The sequence below is a fragment of the Mirounga leonina genome, unplaced genomic scaffold (assembly GCF_011800145.1).
Source record: "Mirounga leonina isolate KUSES-001 unplaced genomic scaffold, KU_Mleo_1.0 Mir_171, whole genome shotgun sequence".
NCBI lineage: Eukaryota > Metazoa > Chordata > Mammalia > Carnivora > Phocidae > Mirounga > Mirounga leonina.
In genome coordinates, this window is record NW_023270436.1 from 158,481 (window position 1) to 176,370 (window position 17,890).

At 45.8% G+C, this 17,890-nt stretch overlaps 1 protein-coding gene and 1 long non-coding RNA gene across 5 annotated transcripts in view; both read right to left on the reverse strand.

Moving 5' to 3' along the window:
* Nucleotides 1-4,442: 4,442 nt before the first annotated feature.
* On the reverse strand, nucleotides 4,443-8,387 carry LOC118018345. Its single transcript, XR_004681372.1, has 4 exons — nucleotides 8,126-8,387; nucleotides 7,818-7,887; nucleotides 5,802-5,992; nucleotides 4,443-4,652 (listed from the first exon to the last, which is right to left on the reverse strand). It is a non-coding gene; the product is annotated as an uncharacterized LOC118018345 (long non-coding RNA).
* A 460-nt stretch (nucleotides 8,388-8,847) lies between these two features.
* ZNF84 (zinc finger protein 84) overlaps nucleotides 8,848-17,890 on the reverse strand; it is a 28,242-nt gene continuing 19,199 nt past the window's right edge. For 3 of the 4 annotated variants that reach the window (XM_035016731.1, XM_035016732.1, XM_035016730.1), the window contains one exon: nucleotides 10,984-14,681. In XM_035016731.1, the coding sequence (XP_034872622.1) occupies nucleotides 12,697-14,681 (1,985 nt within the window). In that variant the 3' untranslated portion in view covers nucleotides 10,984-12,696. Of the gene's footprint in view, nucleotides 8,976-10,983; nucleotides 14,682-17,890 lie in introns of those variants that run through there. The other variant, XM_035016734.1, reaches the window with a different exon arrangement.

Consider the following 17,890-nt stretch of genomic DNA (forward strand, 5'->3'; position numbering starts at 1 on the left):
ACCCACCGCGGCCTCCGGAGGAAGGCAGGAGAGCGCCCCGCGCCTGCGCACACAGCGCCAGAGACTGCGGGCCTCAGACGACTACACTTCCCAGGACCCACCGCGGCCTCCGGAGGAAGGCAGGAGAGCGCCCCGCGCCTGCGCACACAGCGCCAGAGACTGCGGGCCTCGGACGACTACCCTTCCCAGGACCCGCCGCGGCCTCCGGATGAAGGCAGGAGAGCTCACTTCACACACTGTGATTCCTAGAGCGCCCCGCGCCGGCGGGTCTCGGACGACTACACTTCCCAGGACCCACCGCGGCCTCCGGGTGAGGGCACGAGAGGGGCCCTCATACATAAGACTGCCCGAACGCCCCGCGCCTGCGCACACAGCGCCGGAGCCGTGCGGCCTCCGACGACTACCTTTCCCAGGACCCACCGCGGCCTCTGGGTGAGCGCAGGAGAGCGCCCCTTAGGGGAGGTAATGGCACCTCGAGACAAATACCACTGGCCTCAACTACGGCTCCCAGAATGCACCATGCCCACAGCCCGAGACCTAGAGCCTAACCGGAAGCGACTGCGGTTCCCAACACTTCCGTGAAAGACCTCCGGCCTGGACCGCCGTAGGAAACGGGATTCCCGCGCGAAGGACTGCGACTCCGAGAACCTTGCGCGCCTGGGACAGCGATGGCTCCCTTGGGCCGAGCCCTGACGCCCTCCGGAAAGAGAGGCTGGGATGGCTGCACTGCCAGAATGACCGGAGAGCTCCTTTCCTCCCTGCGCCGTGGGGGGAGGTTTTGGGGTGCAGGCCCGACACCGCCCTGCCCTTAAAGAGCTCAGAGCCCCAGTGGGGTGGGAGGCGGGAGGAGGGACTATCCACCCAAATGTGAAGGTTCGGTAAGAGTCGGCCCACTGGCACAGGGCACAGTGCAACAGGTGGAGGGCGCAGTTGTGCGAAAAGACTTAAAGGAAGAAAGAAAGCGCAGCGGGAGAGGCTGGGGGGATGGGCAAAATGGATGAAGGGGAGTGGGAGACCCGGCCTTCCAGTTACGGAAGGACTGTCGTGGGAATTACAGTTACAGTGGCGGGAACATGGTGGTATTTTATTTATTTATTTATTTTTAATATTTTATTTATTTGACAGAGACACAGCGAGAGAGGGAACACAAGCAGGGGGAGTGGGAGAGGGAGAAACAGGCTTCCCACAGAGCAGGGAGCCCGATATGGGGCTCGATCCCAGGACCCTGGGATCATGACCTGAGCCGAAGGCAGATGCTTAACGACTGAGCCACCCAGGCACCCCAACATTTTTATTTATTTATTTGATAGAGAGAGACAGCTAGAAAGGGAACACAAGCAGGGGGAGTGGGAGAGGGAGAAGCAGGCTTCCCGCGGAGCAGGGAGCCCGACGTGGGGCTCGATCCCAGGACCTGAGCCGAAGGCAGACGCTTAACGACTGAGCCACCCAGGCGCCCCCACGGTGGTATTTTAATAGCGTTGTATGGTGACAGATGGTAGCTAGACTCGAACGCATGGAGTTGTCGAATCTGTGTTGTACACTTGAAACTGCTCATCTCTATTATAAATATTCATATATATGATACTTTGTTTCTTATATTGCTTCCTATCCCTTCTGGAATTTAGGTTTTTTGGTGTGATACGGATGCAGTGCTATTATTTTGTCCAAAATGTTTGGTTGTGGGTCCTAACATATATTGAACAAAACATCCTGCTTTTAATTTCAAAGTCAAATTATTTCAGTGGCCCAGAGATTACATAGGGACAAACAAGAATACGTGTTCAAAGGGGTTCCCACATTCTGCCACACAAAACTATCTCCTGAATATATTTTTAAGAACAAGAATATATAAATAGAATGCCCTTCTGGGCTCTCCTTTGTTTGACTCTAATTTTTCCCTCTTCTTTGACCCTGTCTGTAGCTTCGGCAACAGGGATTAGAAGCAGATAACAAAACAAACATTCCTTAAACTGATCTTGTGAGTATCAGTATACAAATTTTTATGAACATGTTTTCATTTCCCATGGGTATATACTTAGGAGTAGAATTGCTGAATCCTATGGTCAGTATATGTTTAACTTTTTTTTAACCCTTAAATTTTTTATTGAAGTATAGTTGACACAAAATGTGAACGTTTCAGGTATACAGCATAATGACTGACAAGTCTATACATTATGTTATGGTCATCACAAGTGTAGCTACCATCTGTCACCATAGAACTATATGTAAAACTTTTAAGAAACTGCCAAACTGTATTCTCACCAGCAATGTCTAGGAGTTCTGATTCCTCTGCATCCTTGCCAACATTTTGTATGGGGAAGTCTTTTATGTTTGGCCATTCTGATGAGTGTAGTGCAATATCTCAGCCTTATTTTTCACAACAAAAATTAACAATCCAGATGTCCATCAACAGGTGAATGGGTAGACAAACTGTGGCATATCCATACAACGGAATGCTCAGCAATTAAAAAAAAAATAATATGCACAAATCCCAAAACCATGACACTGAGTGAAAGAAGCCAGGTACAAAGAGTTACTAGGTATATGATTCCATTCATACGAAATTCTAGAACAGATAAAATAATCTACAGCGTTAGAAGAGAAACCAATGGTTGGGGTCAGTGGTGAGAGTGAAATTTGACTGTGAAGAGGTACAAGGGAACATTTTTAAGTGATGGAAATACTCTACAACTTGGTAGGAATGGTAGTTATGTAAGTGTAGCCATTTATCAGAATTCATGGAGCTTCAACTCTATGTTAAAAATAGATACATTTTTGGGCGCCTGGGTGGCTCAGTTGGTTAAGCGGCTGCCTTCGGCTCAGGTCATGATCCCAGAGTCCTGGGATCGAGTCCTGCATCGGGCTCCCTGCAGAGAGGAGGGACTCTCCTGCCTACTTGTGTTCTCTCTCTGTCAAATAAATAAATAAAATCTTAAAAAAAAAAAAAATAGATACATTTTTGGGGCACCTGGGTGGCTCAGTCGTTAAGCATCTGCCTTCGGCTCAGGTCATGATCCCAGGGTCCTGGGATCGAGCCCCATATCGGGCTCCCTGCTCTGTGGGAAGCCTGTTTCTCCCTCTCCCACTCCCCCTGCTTGTGTTTCCTCTCTCACTGTGTCTCTGTCAAATAAATAAAATCTTTAAAAAAAAAAAAAAAAGATACATTTTATTGTCTGCAACTTTTATCAATAAAATTTATTTCTAAAGTGTAGTTCTGAAGAAAGAATGAAAATGGATAGACTAAAATTTGTTAAAGGAACACCCGCAAAAAAAAAAAAAGCCTAACACCACAGAAGGCAGCAGTTGATCAGAGAGGCTGGCCTGGTGGACAGATGCAACTGTTGTGTAAGAAGTAGCAAGTACCTGCCATGCCCTGATGACACAGGCCAGAAGGTGTCAGGTAAAGTTGATAAGAACTTAAGAGGCCTGACATAAATGCCATTTTTAGAAGTTCAATGAACTGAGGAAAGCCAGGTAAAGGCTTTAAAGTAAAGGGCAAGATGGGGGCGCCTGGGTGGCTCAGTTGGTTAAATGACTGCCTTCGGCTCAGGTCATGATCCTGGAGTCCCAGGACGCGCCGCACCGGGCTCCCTGCTCAGCAGGGAGTCTGCTTCTCACTGTGACCTTCCCCCCTCTCATGTGCGCTCTCTCTCTCTCTCTCTCATTCTCTTTCAAATAAATAAAGGGCAAGTTATTAAAATGCACACTCCACACCACACCAAGGTACGGTGCTTGGTGGGCCTCTGAAGTTGGAAGGCAGCACGGAACACACTTGGGTAGTTTGTAAAGCTTCTGATTTCGAGTGGCACCTAGAGCAAGAGGGCTCTGCAGCGGGCACAGGATGGGTGTGAGGCATCCTGCAGCTGAATTTACAATGTGCAGAAGGTCTGTGTGAGAAGCATCCAAGGCAGAGAAAGATGCTGTCTGGACTTACAGTTGCAAAGACTTCTAGAGTTCTGTACCAAAGCCCCAATTTCTGTGACAGAAAACTATTCTTGAAAAGCAGAGTCTTGCACACCACAGGGCCCTCACAGAGCCTGCACACTTCACCATGTGATTTTGTAACTGGTGTTAGATGTAACATCAGGTTCATTGATGGCTGCTGAATTCACTGTATCATAGAATGATTCATTTGGTATCAGGTATCAGGCCCTGGAAAGTGCATAAAGCCCAGCAGAAGAAATTCACAGATGCATCAAGTATCATCTGGAAAGAACTACTGGTACAGGGCGCCTGAGTGGCTCAGTTGGTTGGATGACTGCCTTCGGCTCAGGTCATGATCCTGGAGTCCCTGGATCGAGTCCCACATCGGGCTCCCTGCTCGGCAGGGAGTGTGATTCTCCCTCTGACCCTCCCCCCTCTCATGTGCTCTCTCTCATTCTCTCTCTCTCAAATAAATAAATAAAACCTCAAAAAAAAAAAAAAAAGAACTACTGGTACACATTAGCCCCTCATTTTGTGGAGACCCTGAAAGACAGTTCCAGGGGAAAGAAACCTTCCCAGTGGTCAAAGCTATAAAGCAGTGCACTGAAGAATTTACCTAACACAGATGGAGGGATGGCTGGAAACATGGATATCTTGGCAGAGGTAACTCACTTGGCTGGTTGGTAGGATCCTCACAGGCACAAAGCAAACATCAGGGACAAGGAAGTCTGAGGAAAAGGCAACTAGGTTGAACTCTGCACTTTGGTAATGGACATAAAGCAGATTGATTTTTATATCTCACATTAATACCTAGAAGAATCAGAGAAAGCAACGGGCAGTGTGACTCATCTTGTGCATACTGGCCAGCTTCGGGTCCAGTGGGCCATTTTAAGGCAAAGAAAGTATAATAATGGGGTCATGGTCATGGTTAAGACCACAAGTATTAATGTTACTTCGTTACACAGAAGCAGTCAGCCTGACAGATGGTAAAATGGCCTATTGATGATTCCCCAGTTTTACAGTATGTACTTGTGACCCAATTATTGGGTCTATCCCTAAGGATATCCAGCTTCTACATTTTTGATTATAGAGATAAGATTATAGAGATAAGATGTCCATCTATTTTGGCCCTTTAGACCCCAGGATCAATTAGCCACTTACAAAGTTGCCTGCAGGGTCAGCAATTCTGATTACCATCCTGACCTTGAGCCTATCACAGTAACCCTGCCATCTTGTCTCTCAAAATTAAATTCTGCTACTAAGCCTGTTCCATCACAGAACCCTGGAGTCTCCTTTGATATCAGGAACCTCACTTTGGGGCACCCTTGGCCCCTAGCACAACAATAAGCACATTTTTACAGGATTCTGGTGCTCCTTTTACCCACTAATTTCTCAATGACCCTCTTGGATGTCAAGATTGGGGGAATTGATGAGTGGATTACTTGTAACAAACCTGTATCGTCATATTTCCTTAAATCCATATTATGCCAAGGAGTTTCTGACATCCTATCTTTGTATGAGCCTCTGTCATGTCCAAGATTCCACATAATAAACTAATCAGAAAAAAGATACTGATGGCTCAACAAAATCAAAATCTTGTTCATTGTAAAAGCTAACAAATAGCAAAATTTTTGCCAAGATGGAATGAGAGTAAAAGAAAATTCACAAATAAATATAAATGAAAAATTCAGCGTAACTACAGATACAGAAGAGATCCAAAGATAATATCTATGATTTGATGTCAGTAAATATAAATTACTAGAAAAACAGCCTACCAAAACTTCCTGAATAATATATATAAAGCAATGTGAGTCACATGCTATCTTCAGCAGTAAGCTGCTAACCTTCAGGGCTTGTCACCTCTCCCTGGAATGTACCTGGGGTATCAGGGTCTCCAGTGTGCTAGCCACCTCTCCATCATCCTGCTAGATGGGCACAATTTCACTGTTACCAGACTATGTCCAGATAGTCTGGACCTCCTCAGACTGTGACGGCAGCCCTGGGGCAAACTGTGAATGTATAATGTTGTCCACTCCATGTTAATACAGACATCTTCTGATCTCTTTTCCTGAGTGGGATAAAAAGAATGCATTTGTCAAATCAAAGTCTGTATCCTATGTACCTGAGGGCATATAAATCTGCTTTAGAGGAGCGCCTGGGTGGCTCAGTCGGTTAAGCCGCTGCCTTCGCCTCAGGTCATGATCCCAGGGTCCTGGGATCGAGCCCCGCATCGGGCTCCCTGCTCGGCGGGAAGCCTGCTTCTCCCTCTCCCTCTGCCTGCCTCTCTGCCTACTTGTTCTCTCTCTCTCTCTGTCAAATAAATGAATAAAATCTTAAAAAAAAAAAAAATCTGCTTTAGAAAACAGTGCCAGGGGGCGCCTGGGTGGCTCAGTCATTAAGCATCTGCCTTCGGCTCAGGTCATGATTCCAGGGTCCTGGAATCGAGCCCCTGCTCAGCAGGAAGCCTGCTTCTCCCTCTCCCACTCCCCCTGCTTGTGTTCCCTCTCTCGCTATGTCTCTGTCAAATAAATAAATAAAGTCTTTAAAAAAAAAAAAACTTGAGAAAACAGTGCCAGGTCTGCAAGCAGGGCTATTACTTGGTTGAACTTGTCTGTAGTTTGTAGTCAGTGTAGTCTGTATGGTTTGCCGGGCTTCTAAAAAGCCCGAGCTACTAAAGTAGATAGCGGTGTAATAGGAACTCTGCCAATGTATCCTTTAGGTCTTTTTTTTTTTAAGATTTTATTTATTTGACAGAGAGAGACAGCGAGAGAGGGAACACAAGCAGGGGGAGTGGGAGAGGGAGAAGCAGGCTTCCCGCAGAGCAGGGAGCCCGATGCGGGGCTCGATCCCAGGATCCCGGGATCATGACCTGAGCCGAAGGCAGACGCTTAACGATGCTGAAGAGACACTTAATCTTGGGGAGCCACCCAGGCGCCCCAAGATTTTATTTATTTTAGAGAGAAAGCACGCACGCATGCACGAGCAGGAGAGGAGCAGAGGAAGAGGGAGATCATCTCCAGCCGACTCCACGCACTGCACAGAGCCCGACGTGGAGCTCCATCCCAAGACCCTGAGATCATGACCTAAGCTGAAACCAAGAGTCAGACGCTTAACGACTGAGCCACCCAGGCGCCCTCCTTTAGGTCTTTTAGAATAGCACTAACCTCTGCCACCCGCTCCTATACTCCTCCCCTGAGGGCAGTATTGTTTTTTATGTACTATCCTATCTGGGGAGTGAGTTTCAGAGACCTCCATCTTGCCTTCCCTACTATGGTGACCCTTAGCCAAAGACCAGGCATCCAGTGCAGGGGTTAATCCAAATTGCCAAGAATGCCCATCTGTCCAATAGCACAGAATCTCACAGGGTTGATTTGGCTACTGCCATTAGTGAATGTCCAAGAGAACCAGGGCTGAGCCCCAGTACGGCACCATTCCCTGAGGAGACTAACTGGCCCTTGGTGTCAAGTTGACGATTTGGGCCTGAAAAGGCCACCGTTCTCACAAGGAAAAACACAATCCAGGTAGGGGTTTTCTGCCCACAGTACCTCAGCCAGCACCACTATCCAAAGGCTGACAAAATAGGGGCGCCTGGGTGGCTCAGTTGGTTGAGCGACTGCGTTGGGCTCAGGTCACGATCCCGGGGTCCTGAGATCAAGCCCGCATCGGGCTCCCTGCTTGGCGGGGAGCCTGCTTCTTCCTCTGCCACTCCCCCTGCTTGTGCTTGCTCTCTCTTCCTCAAATAAAAATCTTAAAAAAAAAAAGCTCACAAAATGATTGAACAGTATGGGATCCCTCATACATTGTATCAGACCAGAAGGAACCACTCTGCAGCAAAGGGGGTGCAAGAATATGCCCAGAACAAAAAGGTATACTGGATTTATTACATAACTCACCTTCCGTAGAAAGCCGGAATGGCCTCGTGAGGGTCCAGCTACGGCTAACGCCCAGCTCAGAAGCAATATTCTGTAGGGACAGGGTGCCATCCTTCCAAATGCAGCTTATAAGCTAGAGAAGACCTTTTGTGGGGCTGTGTCCCCAAAGCGGAAGACACGGGTCTGCATACCACCACCATTACCAATGTATACCTCCAGGGGACTTGGTGCTTCCCATTCCCACAACTCTGGGCTCTGCAGGGTTACAGGTCTTGATCCCCAAAGGGAACACACATTTCACCAGGAGACAGAGCAAATCTTCTACTTACCTGCAAGCTACAGGTATCGCGTGGGCATTGTGCTCCTCTTGTCCAGGAGCCAGCGGGTCAGAAGAGGAGGCACTCTTTTTTAGGGGTTCCTGATGCATCACAAGGAGGTAGGGCTACTTACCCAACAGGATGAGGATGAATGAATGGATTCAGGTGATCCACCTAGGTGCTTCTTGCATTTACTATCAACTTGGGTCACGGGAGGGCATGGTAACCATGGCTCAGACCCCTCAGGAAGGTGAGCCACCGAAGCCAGCAGAGGCCCCAGAATGGCTCCCCGGTGAGAGGGACCACCACCAGTGGGGACCCGTTGGTCCTAGTGACCTGTTTCCTCAATCTCTCCTCAGACAGACCCAATGCTGGGAAAATGGGTCTCAGCAGTGGAAGGGCTGGACTGTGGTGACAGAGATGGGCCGCTCAACCCTCTCCAAGGAAGGACTTGCTACCCAGGGGCAGGGAGAGAGGCCAGCAGGCTGCCTCCAGTGGCCAGCCTTTGTGGAGTTGGCCTGAGCTAAAAAAAAAAAAAAAAACAAACAAAAAACAAAACTGCCTGACATGGGATCCCCTTCTCAGGGCCGCAGGCCTCTGGTGACAGAGCACCTCAGGGCTGCAGAGACCTGACCATCGGGGCCCAATACGAGTCACTCCTGAGCAGCCCTTGCTTCAGAGCTCCCTACCAGTGTGGCCAGGGTCTCAACCACTTCTGTGCAGCCTTCTTCCTCTGACCCACCCTTTGCTGTTTATCCTTCCTTCACCTCACAGCTGCTGATCCTCCATAAGCATCTTGCATTCCAAACTTCCTGTCAGGGTCCACTTCCAGAGAATCCAAGTCATGATACAGCCTGACCTCCTATGTGAAGAATATTTGGGATGTAAGTAACAAACACAACTTGAACCAGCCAAAGCAAACATGAGAATTTATTACAAGGATATTTGGGATATCTCACAGAAGAATGCAACAATCAAGGCATGAAAAAGGCAGAGGGCAGGGGTGAACCAGGACATCAAGACCAGAAGAAGCAGATCCTGGAGCACAATTTTCCATGGCTTCATTCTTGTCTCTTTCTGCAGACGATGCTTCCCCACGTGGTAGGGGGAAGCCACTGAGAGCACCCACGCTTGTATGTTACAGCTTCAGTCGCTAAAACTATACAAAGAACGCAGTCCCAGCTTTCCAGCTTTCTAATGGTTATATTACCACAGTGACAAACACGTGTGCACGTTCATAAAGTGTGGACAGGCATCAACAAGGAACACGGGCATTTCAGGGACAGAAGGCTGGCGAAAAGCATTAAACTGTAGAAACCTCAAGGAACTCCAAGTAGTTCAAGGAGGCCAAAAAAGTATTGTGTAGGAAGAAAGATATTCAGAAATGACAGATAGGCTGGATTTGTACAGAAGTCCTCATCTACGGTGAGGACAGTACACTTTAAGTCCACAATTAGCCACGTGGTTTTTCAACAGAGAAGTGCATAATCAGAATTGCATCTTAAAATAACTACTAACTGTGGAAAATGGACGAGGGTCATGGTGGGGTGAGCTCGGCCGCACTTGGCCCAGGCTGGCTTGTTGGTACAGTATTTGCAGACTCAGGAGTTCGGTGAAATCAACAACCTGAGCTTATTCTACTGGAATAAGCAACCAATGAGGGAGGCCTCAAGTGTAGATTCCAAATGCCTGCTGATCTATATTCTGCTATTTGATACAGGTATTGCTGGATAAATCAGATATTCTTTGGGTTCCTTTCACCCAGGCTCTACAAGAGTTGATCTTGAAATTAAAATATCCAGAACACATGGATCCACACAGAGATAACTTTGTCTCATTACCAAAGCCCACAAAGAAAGGCTGAACAGAAGGCACTCCTGGGACAGGTCCCAAAATTCACACTTTACTTAGTAGAAGGAATACAATAGGAATTATCCTCCGCAGGACTGTCTCCAGGCCAGTGGGGGAACCTGGGTGGAGAGAGGAGAGAGGGGTTGCTCCTTCCACCTGGGCTCCTTACACATTCAACCAACATAACCTGTTGTGCTCCAGGAAGCTGCACATAAATCCCTCTTAACTTTAAAACCTGTTTTCTTCCTGATGTGGGATTTGTGAGCGGAAATGTGGGGTTACATGTGTTTTTGTGGTTTACCAAGGTAATTTAAAAGACAAACACTAGAAATATCTAATTTCAGAATCAAAGCCCTCTTGTGACTTCAGAAAGAGTCCCTAGTGAGCTCTACACAACATAGCTGGGCCTCCACGTAAGGTATTCTGATAAACGAGACCTCTGCGGCCAGCATTTAGCCCTCCCAATGACTGCTACCTGGCACTCAAAAAAAACCTGCTCTTGGGTATTAGACCAATGGGCTAGTGCCGAAGTTCTATTAGTTAGTGAGGAAAGCACTGGGTTTAACTACTTAATAGTAAATGGAATAATCTAGAATTGAAGTCAGCAAAATTAGGTCACTTTTAGACAACAGACTCCAAACTCAATCCAAGAACTAATGAATCAATCTCTGGGACTAGCAAAGAGAACCATAATAGATGAAAATTTAAAAATAGGAAAATCTACGAAGAATCACCCTGTCACTATTCTCTTAGAAATGAAGTTGATAAAAATCATGTTCAGGTATTAGGAGAAGAGTAGGAAGTCCATACATTTGAATATGAATACAAATTTGGGAACTCAGATACTTTTAACCTGGTGCAGTGGTTTAGAAAATTACTCTCTAAGTCCCAATTTTTCAACAATGATGTTAAAATTGGTAACTAAGGGGAAAAAAATACTGCTAGAATCAAAGCTGCAATACACCATACTGATAAAAGCAACTTGTGTTTGAGAGAAGTCGTGATTTTTCCAAGTCTGGTAACAAGGTAAGCGCTGGACTTTTCTGAATTTCACCATCATACACAGAATACTGTTTACTTTGTCAAGCAACATTGTAAAGATCACTGCAAAGTTCTACCTAAGGGGTGGTTCATGCACTGCCAACGTAAACCCTGCTTATCATGAAAGGTTCACAGCGGAGTCTCTATGTAGAAGATGCAACGGGTGACAAAAGGTGAAACACATATATTTCAAATGATGCAACAATGAAAATCCTAATTCCTAACACCTATCCAGTAGTCACAGAAATTCGCAGGAAGGCAAAACAGGCTTCCTTGAATACACCAAAAATATATTTCTCACCACAAAAATCTGTATTTTACGTTTTCTGAACAGTGACTCTTAAATTGGCTTCTCCATCTAGTTTTTTTACAAGATATTCTAAGAAACACCAAAAACATAATAGCACACAGCATCGTGGTATTTCATCAGAGTGAAGTAACATACATGCATTGTACGTGAAGTATGTCTACTTAAGCCAAAGGCGCCAAGCTGAATGGGAACAAGACCTTGCACGGCACGACGGCCATTTAGCCCGAGTGCTGAGTGACAGAGTTCACACACCTGCTTTCTTTTGTCCTCTCATGAGTCACTACTGCTGGGCTGTGGTTCCTGCCTTTGAAAATTATCAACCAGGTTCTATTTAAATTGTTTCTCTCAGGTTGCAGAATGTTGGCTTTTGTAAGAAGGTCAGCAACAACAGACCCCTTCTATATGCCAACAAGCCGTAAGGAAAAAGGATGTGGTGCTGTCACTTAAGCTGCGTCTTTCGCAATAAGAGGTGCTGTATCAGCTGCTGTTTTTACTGTATCACTGAAACAGAAAAACCAGCAGCACATGGTGTGTCCTGATGTCGGAGGCACCACCAGGTATGGTACGTGCACTTCATGCTTGCAATTACATTAGCATATGTGATTCCAAAACATGACACACTGTGTGACACAGGAAAATAAGCCATAAATACCACTGAGAAATGTCTTATTTTGATGTTTCAATGACTCAATTTATTCACATATTTTTAAAACTTCATTCTTCAGAGTGAACATATCAACCATTAGAATTGGGCATTTTTGATAACCCCGTCTATAAAAAAATGTATGGCTTCCCTTTATAGCCTTATTTCTAGGGGCACATGTTTCCAAGGTCTTTAAATTGTTAGTTTTACCCACAATATGAATTCCCCCAAAATACAATACAGTTGGATTACCTGCTGAAGATTGTCCCATATTTAGCATTTTCACTGAGCCTCATTCCTGAGAGTATTTCCTTAATGCACAACGAGCTGTGACTTCTTGACGAAAATACGACATTACTTGCTGCATTCATGGGATTTTTCCTCATTTACTGGACTAGGGTTTACCCCAGTGGGGATATTTCCACCAGCAAATGAGGTGTGACCTCTGCAAGGCTTTCTGATGCTTACTGTACTCCTGGTTGCTTTTCATTTCCCACTTTATGTCTGACAGGGTTCTGAAATCCACTGCATCCCACAGGCTCATTCTAGTCTCAGGGTTCTTACTTGAACAGGTTAACCTGCTGAAAGCTCTCCCCGCATAACCTCAGAGCTCCTACCCTAAAAGATTACCCAGACAGACATACAATGTGATGCAACTATTTATCTGAAAGGTTTACCCTGTGTTTTCTGAGTACAAACAGGTGAGATCTCGGCCAAAGGCTAGTATTAACTCCACTCCTAAGATTTCTTCACTGTATGAGTTCTCTGGTGATTAATGAGCTGTGACTTTTGGGAGAAGGCTTTCCCACATTCGTGGCATTGGTAGGGCTTCTCTCCTGTGTGAATTCTCTGGTGATTAACAAGCTGTGACTTCTGAGAAAAGGCCTTCCTACATTCGCTGCAGCCATAGGGCTTCTCCCCAGTGTGTGTCCTCTGATGTGGTATGAGGTGTGATTTCCGAGAAAAGGCTTTGCCACACACACTGCACTCGAAGGGTTTCTCGCCTGTGTGTGTTCTCTGATGATTGATGAGGCTGGACTTCTCCCTGAAGGCTTTCCCACACTCGCTGCATTCGTATGGCTTTTCTCCTGTATGAGTTCTTTGATGTCTAATTAGCTCTGATTTCTCAAAGAAAGCCTTCCTACAAAGACTGCATTCGTAGGGTTTCTCTCCTGTGTGGATTCTCTGGTGAGTATTCAGCTGTGACTTCTGAGAAAAGGCTTTTTCACAATCCCTACAACCGTATGGTTTTTCTCCTGTATGAGTTCTCTGGTGAGTTGCAAGACTTGACTTCTCACCAAAGGCTTTCCCACATTCAGTGCATTCATAGGGTTTCTCTCCTGTGTGAGTCCTCTGATGGGATATGAGATGTGACTTCTGACAAAAGGCCTTCCCACACTCACTGCACACATAGGGTTTTTCTCCTGTATGAATTCTCTGATGATTAGTAAGGCTCAATTTTTCACTGAAAGCCTTCCCACACTCACTGCATTCATAGGGTTTTTCTCCTGTGTGAGTTCTCTGATGTCTAACAAGCTGAGATTTCCTGCTGAAGGCTTTCCCACATTTACTGCATACGAAGGGTTTCTCTCCTGTGTGTGTCATCTGATGGGATATGAGATGCGACTTCTGGGAGAAGGCTTTCCCGCACTGAATGCACACATGAGGCTTCTCTCCTGTGTGAGTTCTCTGGTGGTTAATGAGACTCGACCGCTCTCTGAAGGCTTTCTGACATTCACTGCATTCGTAGGGCTTCTCTCCAGTATGAATTGTCTGATGTCTAATGAGCTCTGATTTCTCAAAGAAGGCTTTTCTACAATCACTACATCCATAGGGTTTTGTTCCTGTGTGAGTCCTGTGATGTGTAACAAGCTGTGACTTCCTGCTGAAAGCTTTCCCACAGTCTCTGCATTCAAAAGGTTTCTCTCCTGTATGAATTCTCTGATGGTTAATAAGATTTGACTTCTCACTAAAGGCCCTCCCACACTCATTGCACCCGTAGGGTTTTTCACCTGTGTGTGTCCTCCAATGTGAGATGAGATGTGACTTCCGGGAGAAGGCTTTCCCACATTCACCACATTCGTATGGTTTCTCTCCTGTGTGTGTTCTCTGATGGGATGTGAGCTGCGACTTCTGGGAGAAGGCTTTCCCACACTGGCCACAGTTATAAGGTTTCTCTCCCGTATGAGTTCTGTGATGAGTAATAAACTGTGACTTCTGGGGAAAGGTTTTGCCACACTTACCACAGCCAAAGGCAATCTCTCTTACATGTCTGCTCTGATGCTTAATGAGACTCGCTTTCTTACTGAAGCGTTTCCTACATTCACTGCATTCATAGAGTTTCTCCCCTAAACGAGTTCTATGATATATGATAATCTGTGACTTCTTAGAGCTAATTTTATCATATTTATCATAGTCATAGTATTTTAACCAAGTATTAGCTTCCTCAGGCTTAGTATGAAGAAACAATTTATCAAATACACTTAAGCCGTGTGGTTCCACTTTTTCATAATCTGCTTTTGGAATAAGTAAATCTAAGTGATGTTTTAAAAGTAATCCATCTACATCATCTTCACTGTTTGATTTCATTAAAGGAACAAAGTTCATGCTCAGATTGAATTTTTTTCCAAATGTATCACATTCATGATCTTGTTTCATATTTCTAAGCTTCTCTTGGTTATCCTGGTGCCATGTCATGTGACCATCTACTTGCAAGACTTGTTCTATAAAGAAAGAAAACCCTGTGAATGCTTCCATGGTTATGTTTTTCTTTAAGATTTATTTATCTATTTTAGAGAAAGAGAGAGCGAGCATGCACGAAAGTAGGAGGAAGGGCAAAGGGAGAGAATCTCAAGCAGACTCCCCGATGAGTGTGGAGCCCAAACACAAGGCTCAATCCTATGACCCTGAGATCATGACCTGAGCCAAAACCAAGAGTTGGACGCTTAACTGACTGAGCCCCCCAGGCGCCTCTTCTATGGTTGTTTACAGAATACAAAACCAGCAATGCTATTTGCGGGGATGAACGCTTTGGAAGGCTGTCTCTCAGTCCCAAGTATAAGATCTATCCTCTGGGTATTTGGGGGCAAAAAGAAAAGAAAATGTTATAAATAGGAATAAGATAAGGCAGTATACTAAGTCACCTCTGGTTGCTGTCAAATCTAGGTTTATAAAATGTAAAAAATTCATCAAGACTGAAGAGGAACAAAGAAAGGAGGATGGAAGAAGAACTGATCCAACAATATTCTGAGGAGTGAGTTTCCTCCACCCTGACTGAGTGTGCAAAGCACTGGGGACAGGAGACAGTCAGCCCCTGACCTTGCAAAGCTTACATTCTAATGGGAAGACAGAAAATTAACAGGTTTGATAGAGGAACTACTGAAGCCATTTCAAGCTTGAAGAATGAGAAATCGTTTGTGAGCTTTTCCCCATTTTTAAATTTTCTGGAAGTCTGAAACTTTCCAAGCACATTTTCAACATTATTACCATAAAAGCCACTTCATGGAACGCATCATCTTCCATTTAACCTGTTCAGGCACAAAACCTTAAGATCCATATGTTTGTTTGTTTTAAGATTTTATTTATTTATTTGACAGAGAGAGACACAGTGAGAGAGGGAACACAAGCAGGGGGGGTAGGAAAGGAAGAAGCAGGCTTCCCGCGGAGCAGGAAGCCCGATGTGGGACTCGATCCCCGGACCCCGGGATCCTGACCTGAGCCGAAGGCAGATGCTTAATGACTGAGCCACCCAGGCGCCCCAGATCCATATGTTCTTTCACTGAAAATACCCTAAGATAGGGGATGAGGGAAAAAGAGGTCTGGCAGTTAAAATCAGAGTCTAGTATGGAAACATTAGCTTTGAGATGGAGGTTAAGAGTCTGAATAAAGTGGTAATAGGAGATGTGAGAGCAGAAAATGAAGTATTTATAAATTAAACTTACAACTTTGCATTACTTTAAATATTACATTGTTAGACTAAATACACATTTGGAGGGGCTCCTGGGTGGCTCAGTCATTAAGCAGCTGCGTTCGGCTCAGGTCATGATCCCAGGGTCCTGGGATTGAGCCCCACATCCGGCTCCCTGCTCAGCGGGAAGCCTGCTTCTCCCTCTCCCCCTGCTTGCGTTCCCTCTCTCGCTGTGTCTTTCTCTGTCAAATAAATAAATAAAATCTTTAAATAAATAAATACATACATACATACACACACACACACATTTGGAAATTTTTACTTTTTTCCCCACTAGAAAAATTGGACTGCTTTATGTTTGGTCTCTCCCCACCACTCTTCCCTGCTATACTTTAATCTATCTCATTAGCTCAGTGAAACAGCCTTCCACCTGGTTTCCCTGCTTCCCATTATATTTTCCACAATGCAGTTAAATCAAACTTCTAAAAATGTAAATCAGGGGGCTCCTGGGTGGCTCAGCTGGCTAAGTGTCCAACTCCTGGTTTCGGCTCAGGTCATGATCTCAGGGTCGTGGGACTGAGCCCCACACAGGGCCCTGTGCTCAGCAGGGGGTCTGTCTGTCTCCCTCTCCGACTCCTCTGCCCTTTCCCCCACTCGCACGTGCTCTCTCTCAAATAAATCAATCTTTTTTTATTTATTTTATTTTTATTTTTTTTAAGATTTTATTTATTTGCGAGAGAGAGAATGAGAGACAGAGGGCATGAGAGAGGGAGGAGGGTCAGAGGGAGAAGCAGACCCCCTGCTGAGCAGGGAGCCCGATGTGGGACTCGATCCCGGGACTCCAGGATCATGACCTGAGCCAAAGGCAGTCGCTTAACCAACTGAGCCACCCAGGTGCCCAAATAAATCTTTTTTTAAAAAATGTAAATCAGATAACTATTTTTATTTAAAATTACTTGCATCAGTCTAACCACCTGCCTACTGCTTACAAGTCCATGTACGACCTAGGTCCCCCACACAGGCCAGCCTCTATTTCCCTGGCACACTAAGCCCCAGACACAAAGGCTTCCTTTCCGTTTTCCTGAGGTCACCAAGCCCCTTCCTGACCTAATACATTCATATCTGCATTCATTTAGGGAACACTTTCCCCCAATTCACATAGCTCACTCACTTTGGTCTTCACATCTAGAACTGGCTTCTCCACATGACCATATTGTGGACTGAATGTTTACGCGTCCCCGCTACCTGCCCGCCCCCAAAACTCTATGTTGAAGCCCTAACCTTCAGTGTGGCTGCATTTGGAAACGGGATCTCAACGGAATTAAGGTTAAATGAGATCATAAGGGTGGGGCCCTGATCCAAAAGGATTAGTATCCTAATTAGAAACACCTCACCACCCCCCACTCCCTGCACAAAGAGAGGCCATGTGGCGGCAAAGCTATAAGGCTACAAGGCGGCTGTCTACAAACCAGGAGGACCGCGTTCATTAGAACACAATCAGGCAGGCACCTTGACCTTGGACTTCCAGCCTCCCCAACTGTGGGAATAGCTTGCTGCTGTTTACCCATCTGTGCTATTTTGTTATGGCAGCCTGAGCAGAGCCACAAACTCTCTACCCTATTATCATCTACCTAATTTATTTCTATAATAGGCCTTTTAGGATCTGGGCTTTATCCTGGTTATTTGCCAACTTGATTAGTTTTATCCTCCCATGAGAAAGTTAGCACTCTGTAGGCAGGCAACTGACCTCTGATGTTCACTATTGTACCCATACCTCCCAGCACAATACCTGGAGTAAGAGACATCACCATGTCTTCAACTTTCTATGACACACGACTGCAATGTAGCCCTTGGCTGCCATTTGGAGCTTGGTTTCTAGAGTGTTCCCACCACTCCCAGCTTTTAACAGGGGCAACCCGCGCCTGGACTGTGCACAGAAACAAGGTGGTCTGTGCTGAGCGCCTGCCGTCCTGGGAGTCTGCAATGCCGCTATGTGCCAGGCGAGGTCCCCGGGTGCTGGGTCGT